We start from the raw sequence: 12908 nt of genomic DNA on the forward strand, positions 1-12908 counted from the left end.
CCATCCCCCGATGGCTGAGCACACACACTCCACCGCCACCATCTCACCCGCAATTTCTATTGTAACCAAAATGAGAGAGCTAGAGAGCAAGATACACAGAGACAGCAGCTGCCTGTCGGCCATAGGCAGAGCTGATGACTGAAACGGCACTTACTGTTGATGAGAAAAAATCATTCCTGATGTTTAGCAAGAGCTCCAAGTTCCCGGCTGCACCTCCACCTCCGGGGACGAGGCAGCCCCTCCCCCCGCCGGCAGGCCTCTCCATTCACTGGTTCAGCATCTTCCACAGGCCGCCCTCCTGCAGGCTCCCGTGGGCTCTTGGGCTCCGCTCCCTCACAGCCACAAAGCAATGCCGATAGGAAAGGAAGAGACCTGCTTCGCTGCTAACTGCAATTTTTAATCTGTTTTCTCCCTTCCAATAAACAATATCTCTGGCTCTTTACACACATACACACACACACACACACACACACACACACACACACAGTCTTTGTTCTGACACTACAGGATTACAATGCGGGGGAAAGAAAGTCAGTGTTATCTTGGCTATGGGTTATTTATGAAGTGCTATAAACCAAGGAAAGAAACATTTTAGATTGGGGTGCGGGCAAAAGGATTACTGTTCTCGTCAAATTAAATTTCTCTGTTTCAGGTTTTAAAGAAATGGTGAAATCTGAAGCTCCTGAGTCCAACAGGAATGCCTTCCTCAAGTCCTCTTTTAAAGAAGAAATTTCCCTGGGGGGAAAAGGGGTGGGTAGTTCCGCCCTGCCTTTTTAGTCCTGTGCATCCTGGCTTAGAAAGGGCAGAGTTCATTTTGTCCATTCCTTTGCTTTTTGCAGAAAAAATTCTATCTTGTAATACAAATGGAGTTCAAGAGTTTGCAGAACAAGGATGAAATTTTGCAATTTTCCTTGCTAGCTCCTGCTAGGATTGACCGTACCGTGAGTATATAAAAGTTCGTCCACATCCCTAACCGCGGTTCTCTGCGTGATTCTGAGAGGCTCCGCTTACTGGAGAACCTTGGTTTGTGTCCAGCCCCTTTGAGGCTCAGTGCCAGCCTTATTTTGAGACTCAACAATATCAATGATTTCTCACGGGCCCCTAAAGCCCAACACTGAGTCACTGTTACATCCCCACCTTGAAACACAGTGAGCACATTCTAGATCAGTGAAATTAGGAGTGCAGATGTGGAAACAGTTCTGCTCAAAAGAAGCATCTGCCTTGTGTCTACATGCTCGGCTGTCCCTGGGACCTGCTACATAGGCTCCTGCAACGCTCAGTGCAGTGGACCTATCTGACGCTGGACATCAGGCTACTGATTATCCACTGACCCAATCAATGATGGCTGCTGTGTCCTTGAGGAAGTGCCCCGACCCTCAGGAGGGCATTTCTCCAGGGTCCAGGAGCAGCAGCCACCTGTTCCAGAGGGGGAATGATGGGGCTGATAGGAAGAAAAAAGGAAAGGAGGGAGGCTGACCTGCTATCTGGCTCCCCCTGTGCTAAAATCTCTAAATCCTTCCAGTCCCACTGGATCAGGCAATCTGCTGAGAGCAGAGTAAGTCAACTTTATGACTAGCAGCATTGTTTGGTCTTCCAAAATAACCTTGAGAAAATACAGATAAAGGGAGAGTAACGAAAAACTTTATCAGTTTAAAAAGGCACACATCTCCCTGCCCATTTTGCAAGAAATGAAGAAACAATCTTAACACATAGTTGCCATGGTAATAGCTGCTGAGTTTAAATGACAACATTTTAATTGCTACTATTATAAAGTAGGTGGGCTTTTCACGTTGGTAGGTGAAATGTGAAAATTATGTTTAGTTAAAAAGCTTTTTCACAGAATAGGCCCTTTTGATAGCAAGAGACAACCGAGTCTAACTAGGAAGGGACCCTGTGGTAGTATAAGTCCCTCCTTCAAAACATTGGCTTAAGGATGCCAACTCTGCTGATGAAATTAGGACAAAGGTAACAACATTCAGGATATTTTTTTAAAAGAAAAAAAGCCCCATGTCCTTTTTTCTACAATGAACATTTAGGAAATTCAGATATGCAAAAAATAAAATTAATATCATCAATGACGACAACACCAACAAGTAACCAATGTACACATTCTGGGTTACGTCCTTTGTGTTTAGCTGTCTCATCCGTTTTAGGCACAGAAAGCTTTGACTAGATTATTCTCACATGCTGCTAGAAAGAGTCTTTAAAAACAGCTGCCAAAAGGCTGTAAGACTTGCTCACAGTCAGTGGCAGGCTTAGGAGTTCTAACTCCTGCTGTGGCACCATGTCACTTCACCCAGCTGCTCTCTCTAGCTTTGTGTTCCCAGACCTGTACCACTGGCAATACCTGGGCACTTGTTAGAAGTAAGTGCACATTCTCAGCCCCACCCAGACCTACGGAATCAGAAGCTCTGCGAGAGGGGTCCAGCACCCATATCTTCATGAGCTCTCCAGGCTCACGAACCAGTGCTCTAGAGTAAACGGTGAATTCTACATTGAGTTCTACATTTTAGAAAAATTCCAATAAGCTACCTTGAAAACCCAGCATCTCAAAGGAGCCAAGTTCTCTTTCCATGCATGGTGCAGTGGGACAGACAGATGTTGGCTCCATCCCCGTCCTGACAGAATCACTTCTGCCGTTGGGTCAGTTATTTACCCTCTCTGAGCTGCAATGTTCCAAAACAACAGGCCTTTTTTTTTTTTCCAGTGAATTAAACCTGATTAATTACAGTCTTAGATTTCTGAATACCTTTCCAAACTTTGAAGTTAAAGGCTTGTAGTTAAAATCTTGAAGTCATGAGTCTGGGCACCTGTGTAGGATCTGCCTCCAAATCTTGTCATTTTCAGCAAGAGATGTTGTCCCCTCCCTTAGGCGTGAAGCAGCACAGTACCGTGAGCAGGACAGAAAAGGGTAAAAGGTATCTAGAATTCAGGGCTGCAGGTTCTGGTTGGTGCTATTCAAACCGAAATTCTGCAGTCTGTGCCTTACCTCCCTGTTCCCTGATAATGATATGACCAGTGTCAGAGATCAGACATGGAACTAATTCTACCTGAGGGCGATTTAAGGCAGGTCCAAGCTTGCTGCCTCAAGCCACAGATTCACCTGAAGGGTAAACTCAATTAGGAGTTTCCTAAACTCTCAGTCATCTGCCTCAGCCTGGCCTTTGCTTTATTTCCTCCCTAGTCCCTCAGTTTTGAAGGGATTTAGTTCTCAATATTTGGTTCTACTCATTGGAGTGTAACAAACTAGAAGGGTCTAGGGTAACATGGAGCCAACACAACTGCCTGAGTTGAAATCCTGGTTGCACGCCTGTTGGCTGTGTTGTGTAACTGTGGGCAAGTTATTCAACTTTAATGCCTCCATTTTGTCATCTGTAAAATGGGACAATGGTACCCATCTTTCAGAACTACAATGAAGATTAAGTGCAATCATACTGTTAAGAATACAGGGTGGCCAGTTAGCTCAGTTGGTTAGAGAGCGGAGCTCTTAACAAGTTTCCTGGTTCGATCCCCACATGGGCCGCTGTGAGCTGCGCCCTCCACAAATAAATTGAAACAACTACTTGACTTGGAGCCGATGGGTCTTGGAAAAACACACTTAAATAAATAAAAGTTAAAAAAAAAAAAAGAATACAGCTGGTAGACAATATATTTGCTATTACTTCAACTCCTTATTTTGCCAATTGCTCCTTCCAAAAAGACACTGAAATCTCATCTGTTTTTTTCTCTCTTTTTCAACAAAGCATTGGCTGAAGATAGCAACCAGAGAGGAGGGAGGAAAGCAAACAGCCTATTAGACCCTGAAATGATAGAAGAAAGCATGAATAAGAATGGACTGTCCCTCTAGTCTTTAGGAAGCAAAGATCTAGACTTTCTCCTGAATGATCTATGAACAGGTACGATGTCACCACATGCCCTTGATTAGTGCCAGGTGCCCAAGAAGACTTAGGATATAAAGATGATGTCAACAAAGACAAACTAGACACAATTCACCCAACAGGAACGAATCATTTTATTATGCACCAAAATGTCCATTCATTTCAAAAAATTTCTGAAGCACTGTTCTAAATGCTGGAAATAAGATAGTCAAATACACTGGTCTCATGGAGGAAAGACCTCGCACCATTAGACACAACTGAGAATCCTCTTCCATTCAACAAACATGCTACTTAGAGTCTTCTTAGGGAAAAACAATGATAATAACCACTCAATAAATGCTGGCTCCCACACGCTGGTCCTGTGCCACATGTGAGACACAGGCCATTTATCCTCACTGTGGCCTCTGATGTCAACAGTGCTTTAGGGACATGATGCAGATTTGGAAACTGAGGTCTTAGAAAGATTAAATCACTACTCAAGTTTCCACGATGAGTAAGTAGTAAAGTCAGGATGGGCTCAAAACCTGCGCTCTTAATCCTTGCTTGGATTACAACCATGGATTTCCATGGATTTGTTTTCAACAGGTAGTAGAGAGAAGTTGAATTCAGCCTTTATCTCTAAGTTTATAAAACTGATGGATTATTTTAAAGGAAGACTGGGTTCAGTTTCTAGATCTGTGGTGAGGGACCACTGTACCTAGCGAGTAGGAATCACTTCTGGGTGATTCCTACTTACCTTGATCCAGTGACATCCAAAGGATGCTGCCAGCCAAGTCACCCTAAGATTTGTCTTCAGCAAACCCTCTGTTGCTCAAAAACCACGAATGACTCAGACTTCATAGGACGTCAAGTCTCAAGTTGAGATTTAAGGTCTTCTAAGACTCTGCTCCAACCTACCTTTGGAGCTTCATCTCCCATGCCATTTGTCATTTTCTGAACATCTTCCAACTGCTTTACATATCTTTGCACTCACAACATACATTTGTCTTTGCCACCACCCACTAACACTCAAGAATCCCAGGCCCTCGTTCAGGACCATCAGGGAGCACCACTCCTCTGTGGGGCTCTTCCTAATCCCCTCCCCCTCTCTAGGAAGATGAGATCTGAGCCCTCAAACCACTTGGCTTTACAGCTGCTCAGATGTCTGCTCTCATGAATGTAACTGACTCATCTTACTTCCTGTCTGCAATTCTCCTAGCACTTAGCTGGTGCCTTTGCTGAAGGATCAGGTTTGCTTATGGTTTACAGTAAACAATGAGGTAAAGGACATGCCACATCATTCAATGCCAATAATTATTATACATTATTTTCATTACTCCCAATACTTCATTCATTTTACAGGTTCTCTTGTATATTCCACATTATAGGTGTGTTCAAAACATAAAAGACTGGCTCAGCCCATGTTTTTTGTACGCCAGGCGGCAGTTAAAAAATAAAAACAAACACTTTAGTTGGGGTCTCTCTTTGGAGAGAGAATTTGAAAACAGAAAACGTTTAAATGCTTTGCGTGTTATCACCATCATCATTTTGTGAGGGGAGATGAAACTGCCAATCTTGTTTCTGCTAAGGTTGCACGAGAGAACACAGATTTGATGTGTAGCCGCAGCTGTGCCTCTTAAGTCCACACACCTTAGGACCAGACGCCCACTGGACACCTGGCACACCCGGCACACCCAGAGGATCTCTGCCTCAAGTGTGCCAAACCCCCGAAGTGGAGGCAGTTGGGGACCTGCAGACCAGATCTAGAAATCAGGCCTCTGCCCTGACCTACCTGCATTTACCACATACAAGCAGGGACAGGCAGGCATGATTTCAACTGAGGGACACCCGAGTCCTAACGCAGAGTTAGAATTTCTAAATAATACCTCCTCAAGGATCTCTTTTCAAAATAAGTTTCTAACTCTTGCTTAAACCCAATCTCATTCATGTGAAACTTTAAGCGACAGAAAAAAATTATTCAAGTGGGATATACTAAAATATAATCTCTCTGTATTGTTGATAGGGGAATTTCCACTCATTTTTACCCAACGTTGCCTTTATCTGTAAGTTTATAAAACTGCTGGATTTCTTTAAAGGACGACTGGACTCAGTTTTGAGATCTGTGGGGAGGAACCACTATACCTGGCGAGTAGGAATCTTACCTTGATCCAATGACATCAAAAAGATGCTGCCAGCGGTCGTTAATTTTGCTGAGCTTGTCATCAATTTCAGCTGCTCTTGTCGTCTTGCTGGCCTTGATCAACTGGTCACCCATTTGCTTTAACTGTAACTTGTTTTCACTGAACACGTTTATTTCTTCCATGCAGTCCTGGCAAAGGCACCAAAACACAAAGCTTCAATTACCACCCAAAATTCATTTCTTTGCCAGGCACAAGCACACAGTTGCCTCTCGAAACTTTCTTAAAAATTGAAAACCTTCTCATACCTGTTACTACAACTGTGCAGCGAGTAGCTAACAAGTCAAACCATGCCCACTCAGCATATGTGCAATACGTAAGGCAGTAGTTACTTTCTTAATTCAGCAGCCCTGGTTCTCCCTCACAGATTTCTTCTAATCTAATCTACTTGGGAGTTGAAGATGACTGAGTATAACTAAATTAGCCTAACGTCAGGAAGAGTTTTCCCGAGGTTTAACTGAGTGGTCAGAATGTTCTTTCTACCTTCCCCTGTGGGAATTAGTGACCATTTGACAAGGGGAGCTCCTTCACAGGAACAACTAGAGAAGCCACAACTCACTTGGGGTGTGAACTGATGCTTAAGGAGATGGGGACCCCTTCTCTGGCCAGACTTCCTGAGAGAAAGGAACTCCCCTCAGTACACAGCACCATACCCACCTGGAATGGCCCCAGCCTTCCCTTCTCTCTGGAACCCTCACTTACTAGCTCTTCCCTGAGAAGGAACAGAAATAGTTCCTTCAAATTTCTATTATTGGAAACATACCTATAACATGCTGGTTTGAGTAAGGAGTAAGGAAGTCAAACAAATCTGTGGTCATAACTGCACCCATCTGGGTACTTCTGCTTACCTTCTGTAACTTTTCAATCATTTCTTCAATACTAATATCTGCTGTTTGTAGAACTTTGTTTTCCATCTGCACCAGCCATGCACACAACTCTTTATTTTTTTCATTGAACACAATCCATGAATTGAGTCTGTCTTCAATCTCCTGTTTGCGTATAGCCACCTGGAAACAAAATGTATTTGGCAGCTGAGTACAGGCAGGAAGGAAAATGTTGCCTTTCCCTTCCCCCCATCAAAAGGACTACGAATTTCATTCACTTTAATCAGTAGCCCTATAGAATTAAATTACTATGTTTCTGCCTCTTACACTCCTAAGGTTAACATCATCAGAAGTTTCTTACTCCTTTGATAAATGTCATAAAAAGCAACAAAATAAAGATTGTACCTGAATTGTAACTGAACAAAACGATTCAGTGTTATCCAGTATTATCAGGTTATATTAAAAATTAGAAACAGGAAAGGTTAAATGAATACATTAAGCATCACTGTAATTTCTTCTGTTCCTTGTTCTTTCACTACACATTTGACCACTTGCTACATGCTAATTTATAACTTTATGATCCAAATCCTTTCCCTTTTTAAAAATGATGAAGTCATTATACCTACTTAAGGTCAATGTCCCGCCTATTGAATTTAAAAATTCTAATACAAAATTACAATAAAAATTTACCATTTGTAAGCAAATGGACCACAAAAATTAATGTCATTTAAATATTTTAGTGTTGTATTTCAAAACAAAAACAAAGCAAAATAAGATTTAAAAAACAATGCACATCACTCATTAATTCACTTTCCCATAATGTACTATGGCTTTGGATAGAAATCATGGAAATGGGACCAAAAACTGGTCTGCAGCAAGCAGGCTGACCCCAAAATACTAGTGCTCCATTATACATAAGCAACCCCGAAACTGGTATCAGCACAGGTCTTCCTCCTTACAGGGTTCAAATTTATTACTTCACTAAATATAAAGAATGCAAATCAGACTTTCTAAATTTATAAAAGTCTTAAATATCTTTAGAATCTTAGAATTAAAAGGGGTAGCTAAGAGTTCTTTTGGTAAAGCTCTAACACCCCACTTTACAGATGGGGAAACTAAGGTTTAACTCCCAGAGGTTTTCCTGGTATGTACAAAAAACCCCTCTGCTATTTTCATGAGAGGCAGAAATGTCTAATGCTCGTACACCCACCCAGCCAAATGTGTTAAAAAGGTACAAAGAACTATCCCCTAAAAAATAAGTTTTGTGTTTCTGTTCCTCAGGGCATCGATTTATCTTAGCTTTAAAAGATCCTGGCATTTTGTACAGTGTCATTCAGGTAAGGTTCATAACGGTAATTAGGAATACCTGGGCCCCAGTCTTTGTTGCTTAACGTTTAGGATACTTTTCACATTTTCTAAATATTTTCTTTTATATAAAATTTGAATGAAAATTCTAAAAGGACATTTAAAAGTAAGGTGCATTGTGAATACTAAATACTAAAATCAAGAAGGAAAAATGTTTGTATTAAAATGCTTTCAAAAGTGTCTGAATTTCAACTCAAATACATCTCTTCTTAAGTCACAAAAAATGAGATTAAGGAATTTATTTTTCTTATAACTACATGTTCTTAAAACAAAGATCTTTCTGAACCCTTTAAATTCCATCCTGATCCTGTCACAAACACATGCTGTAGAATACTCTAACCACAATCCAATTCTTAATAAGTAGAAGTGAGCGGCTGAGATACTCAGTATAGCAGTTAATCATTTATGGTAAGAGTTTTAAAAACCAGCTCCTTGAGATAAACATCAGATTGCAGGTGAAGGCAGAGTTCTCAGATAAAATGCCCCTGTGCAACACTATGACTCCTGCTGGTTGTGGGGCACAGAAGAGATGCTGCAGAGATTCTGCTCTAAGGCCGGACCAGATCTCTTCCCTGAATCTAATATTCCGATTAGTACATGTCATCTACACAAGACAGAGAGTAGGGCCCACACAGCAGCTCATAATTGCAATTCATCCCACCTCCCAGGGAATTTTTTTAAAAGCTCATTAAAAATGTGTGAAGTCCCAGCATTGAGTGCTGGAGAAACAAAGGGTCAAATCTGCTAAACCATGTTGCTGCCATCCAAAGGACAGCAGCCGGCCTGGGCTCCTACTGAAAGGGGCCTCCGGTTCAGTGCAATTAAGCTCCTTTCTACTTTGTCTGGCCTTCGGGGACATTTCAATAAACTCCAGAACAGCCGTGCCCTGCAGTTAACTGACTTACTCTTAAGCAGAGATCCTCCCATTGTCTGTGCAAATGCTCTATTTGCTCCTTCAAAACCACCACGTCCTCCACAAGAACGTGCTGGGCTAAGTCGGTCTTCATAGTGTGAAGTTCTTTCAAGTTCTGAGTCCAGTTAGCCAACGACTTCTCTAGTTCCTGCATTTAAACACAAGGGGGAAAAAAAACCCCAAAACTTCAACTCAAGCTGCTGTTGTTTCCAAACCTGTAGGCTAATCCTTTGATTGGACTCTGGGGGAGGGGAGGCCAGGAAAGGGGGCGGGACCTTCCAAATGAGAAACAGTCCAGGGAGAGTGTCTGCAGTTATGATTGGCCAGTTCACCACCACCTTTTTCTCAAAAGAAAACTTTTCTACCTTTATTTTCCTTCCCTCAGGCAGTTCAGATTTTTATACAATTAGTTCTGTTTTAAAGTCATGTAGGTATTTACCTTTATTTAGAGGAAAGCAACACACACGTGCCCGCTTTTAATTCTGAAACTTACATAAATATTGTATAAAGTGTGATTTCCCATTTTTTAAAACACCTAAGAAATGCATTGTTGCCACTGTGGCAATCATAAAACAGTAGCTATTGTTCAAAGGGAATTATTTTGGCTTTCTAAAAGAAAGTTAAATGAAAGAAAAAAATAAATTGTTCCTTTATAATTGGCAGAGATTAGTTAGCAGAAAATTTACCTTAGCCCTGGAAACATTTATTTTTTTTAAATGAAGTATTTGTCAAATTTAAGCTTTCTGAATTCTAAGACTTAATCAAGAAAATTACTTTCACAACAAGAGAGGTAAAAGGAAACAGCCAGAACACTCAAGAATCTGTATTTTTGTGGTGATCATAATTCTTCATACTTTCACACATTTGAAGGGTCTCCGTTCACTTCAATCTATTGGAATCTGAAAGAAGAGACTGTTTTATTTATATCAGAAATATGGCTGAGGGGTGACAACAATAAAAATGTGTTGATTCTGATTGTTTTTCAGAGTTCTAAAAGCTGCAGTGGCAAGATTTCATACCTTGCCAACAAGAATTTACGTTTAATAAAATGGTCTGGAGAATTCTTTTTAAAGGTTTCATGGAGATTAAGGAATAACATCTTTATCAGAGATCATTACCTTAAGTTTTTGTTACCTAGTTTTGGCCTCATGAGTCTAGTAAAATGGATGAGAGCAGATTCTGCAATGGAAACACTTCATTAGCTACATAACATACAGGGGCAAACTCCTAAGTAGAGCTACACCATTCCACGACTTAAAACTGAAGGAGACAGTAAGGCAACTGTTACTGAACTTCATACACTGTTTCCCTGCTCAGAGCTGCCGGCTTAGATGCCTCCACAGCAGGGAGGCGTGTTTAAGTTATCCGCAGCCAACTTTAAATCAATTGGTTTGGATATTTGGTTGGCTTCCTCTGACAATTGAAAGAATAATTAATAGCTATAAAACTTTTGAATATGGACATTTTTATGATTCTTAACTAATACTGCCAAAATGTATCCTCACAGGAATGACTCCATATACTTTTTGATGTTGAGTTTCATATATTTTTGGGGGCAAATTTAATACGTGTTGTAACTCCTAGTTATTGTATACATTTGTATTTCTTTAATAACAAGTCTGAAGTGCTACCCACTCCTTCACCTTGATGCTTCCAGAAATATATTTAGTTAATTCCTACTGACACTTTCAGATCTCAGACAGAAAGGTAATTAATTCCTCAGAGAAACCTTCTCTGAGTCATTGGACGAGGTTGAGACTCCTGTTTTATGCTTTCATGGTTCCCTGTCTTTTTCCCCTCTAACACTCACCATGCTTACAATTATTCTCACACATGCATATGCACATAGTGGGACTCTTTGGGTGTCTCTCCAGGGGTCTGGACTGCCAGCTTCATTCTGGCCGGCTCCATGGCGACCTTGCTCACAAATGCCTTGCCCAGCACCTACCCCAATGCCTTGTGTACAGTAAAGCCTCAGATATCAATACAAATGATTGAAAGGAAAACAATCTGCATTGTCTTAGTAGCTTCAAATAAATATTAAGTGTAAAATGCAAGGAATCAAACAATAGAGTGAGGTCTACTGTGGAAGTTTATTATAGCTCATGCTCACTATTTGTACAACCATTTCAAAAATCATGCTTCTGTCTGTAAATTAAAACACTCCAGATTTGCTATCAAACTAATTGCAAAAGAGAACACATCAGATAAATTTCCTTTTCTTAATGTAACCAGCTAAACTGTCTATATTGCAAAAATACTTATAAATTTCCAATTATTGATGTAAAACTTGAAGTTTTTTGGCTACATAAGGTGGTGCCTTGCACAGGCCTTGACTAGACTCTCTAATAAAGCATGACAGCATTAAAGTCCCTGCCTGTGATTCAATACCAGTGGAACTGTCAAGTCCCATTTCTCTACAGCACCATGTGGGCAAAAGGGACCAAAAAAATGAATGTGTGTGTGCGCGCACACACACACACCAGGGGTGCCAAAAAAATGTGTACAAGTAGACACTTTGGTCAACGTTGCTCAAGCAGTAGTTCACTGAAATCAGAAGTGTCTGGACGCTGATAGTAACCACTGAGAGCACTTCTTGTAACTGCAGAAGTCAAACGTGGCTTGTATTCATGTTTTGTTATCAGTATATACTGAGTATTACAATTTTAATAGTTTTTTCCTTCCTTAAAATGTGTATACATTTTTATGCATACACATATATGACAAAGTTTAATTTATAAACTAGGCACAGTGAAAAACTAACAACAATAATAAAATAGAACAATTATAATAATACACTATAATAAAGTTATGTGAATATAGTCTTTCAAAATATTTGGAATTTTCCATTTAATATTTTTGAACCATAGTTGACCACTGGTAACTGAAACCACGGAAAGCCAAACCATGGATAAGTGGGGAAGGAGGGACTACTGCATACCTTTTGCAACCTTCTCAATTTTGAACTATGTGATGGTATTACTTATTTAAAAAATAAAACTGTCCCAAGGACTCAATCGTTTGACAAACTTTATGAACACAGACACTACAGTGGTCACTATAGCAATTTTCCTAATAGTGAAAGTTAGTACATAAACTAAAATATATAAAGAAATCACACACACACACACACCGCCCCCACCCCCCCAATTATTCCATGCAGCAACTTGGCTGTAATTGGAATATAATTTTCCAAGGAGGAAAGTAAAGCTTAGACTAGTTAAGTGGCTCATGTATCTCCCCCAAGTGACTCAGGGATGATAAACACTGTCCTCGACAGGCTTCAGGTTACTGGGGATCTTTTGGAAGATGGTCATTGGTTGAATGAAATCTATGCGCTTGGCCTTTCTCCCTGATTCTTTCCACTGAGGGACAGAATGCTAAGGCTATGCAACCTGAAAGGATCCCACTGGAAACTGAGAAGTTTGATACTTGGGAAAAATGATGCCTTCTTATGAGTTTCCAGTTTGCATTCTGCACTGGTTTCTGCACTTTATGGAAGGAAACTCTATGAATCAACTGAGAGACTGATTCTACATCCTCTCATTTGTTACTGAAGTGTTGATTTAAACCTAAAGGGTAGAGATGATAAAAACTTTGAAAATTATGGATAGGTAGAAACCTTCTTAACCTAATAAAGATATCACCGGCAAATATCATACTTAATGGTGAAATGTCAGAATCATTCTTTTAAAAATCAGGAATAACACGAAGGAGCCAGCCATCAATCTACTCAGCATTGTTCTGGAAG

General features: G+C 40.5%; 1 protein-coding gene across 4 annotated transcripts in view; it reads right to left on the minus strand.

The window, feature by feature from the left end:
• Positions 1 to 12908, minus strand: part of SYNE2 (spectrin repeat containing nuclear envelope protein 2) — a 287952-nt gene that overhangs the window by 27198 nt on the left and 247846 nt on the right. For 3 of the 4 annotated variants that reach the window (XM_033106953.1, XM_033106954.1, XM_033106955.1), the window contains 3 exons: positions 9150 to 9305; positions 6904 to 7062; positions 6020 to 6186 (listed from right to left, as the gene is read on the minus strand). In XM_033106953.1, coding sequence (XP_032962844.1) covers positions 6020 to 6186; positions 6904 to 7062; positions 9150 to 9305 — 482 coding nt within the window. Of the gene's footprint in view, positions 1 to 154; positions 307 to 6019; positions 6187 to 6903; positions 7063 to 9149; positions 9306 to 12908 lie in introns of those variants that run through there. The other variant, XM_033106956.1, reaches the window with a different exon arrangement.

The sequence above is a fragment of the Rhinolophus ferrumequinum genome, chromosome 6 (genome assembly GCF_004115265.2).
Source record: "Rhinolophus ferrumequinum isolate MPI-CBG mRhiFer1 chromosome 6, mRhiFer1_v1.p, whole genome shotgun sequence".
NCBI lineage: Eukaryota > Metazoa > Chordata > Mammalia > Chiroptera > Rhinolophidae > Rhinolophus > Rhinolophus ferrumequinum.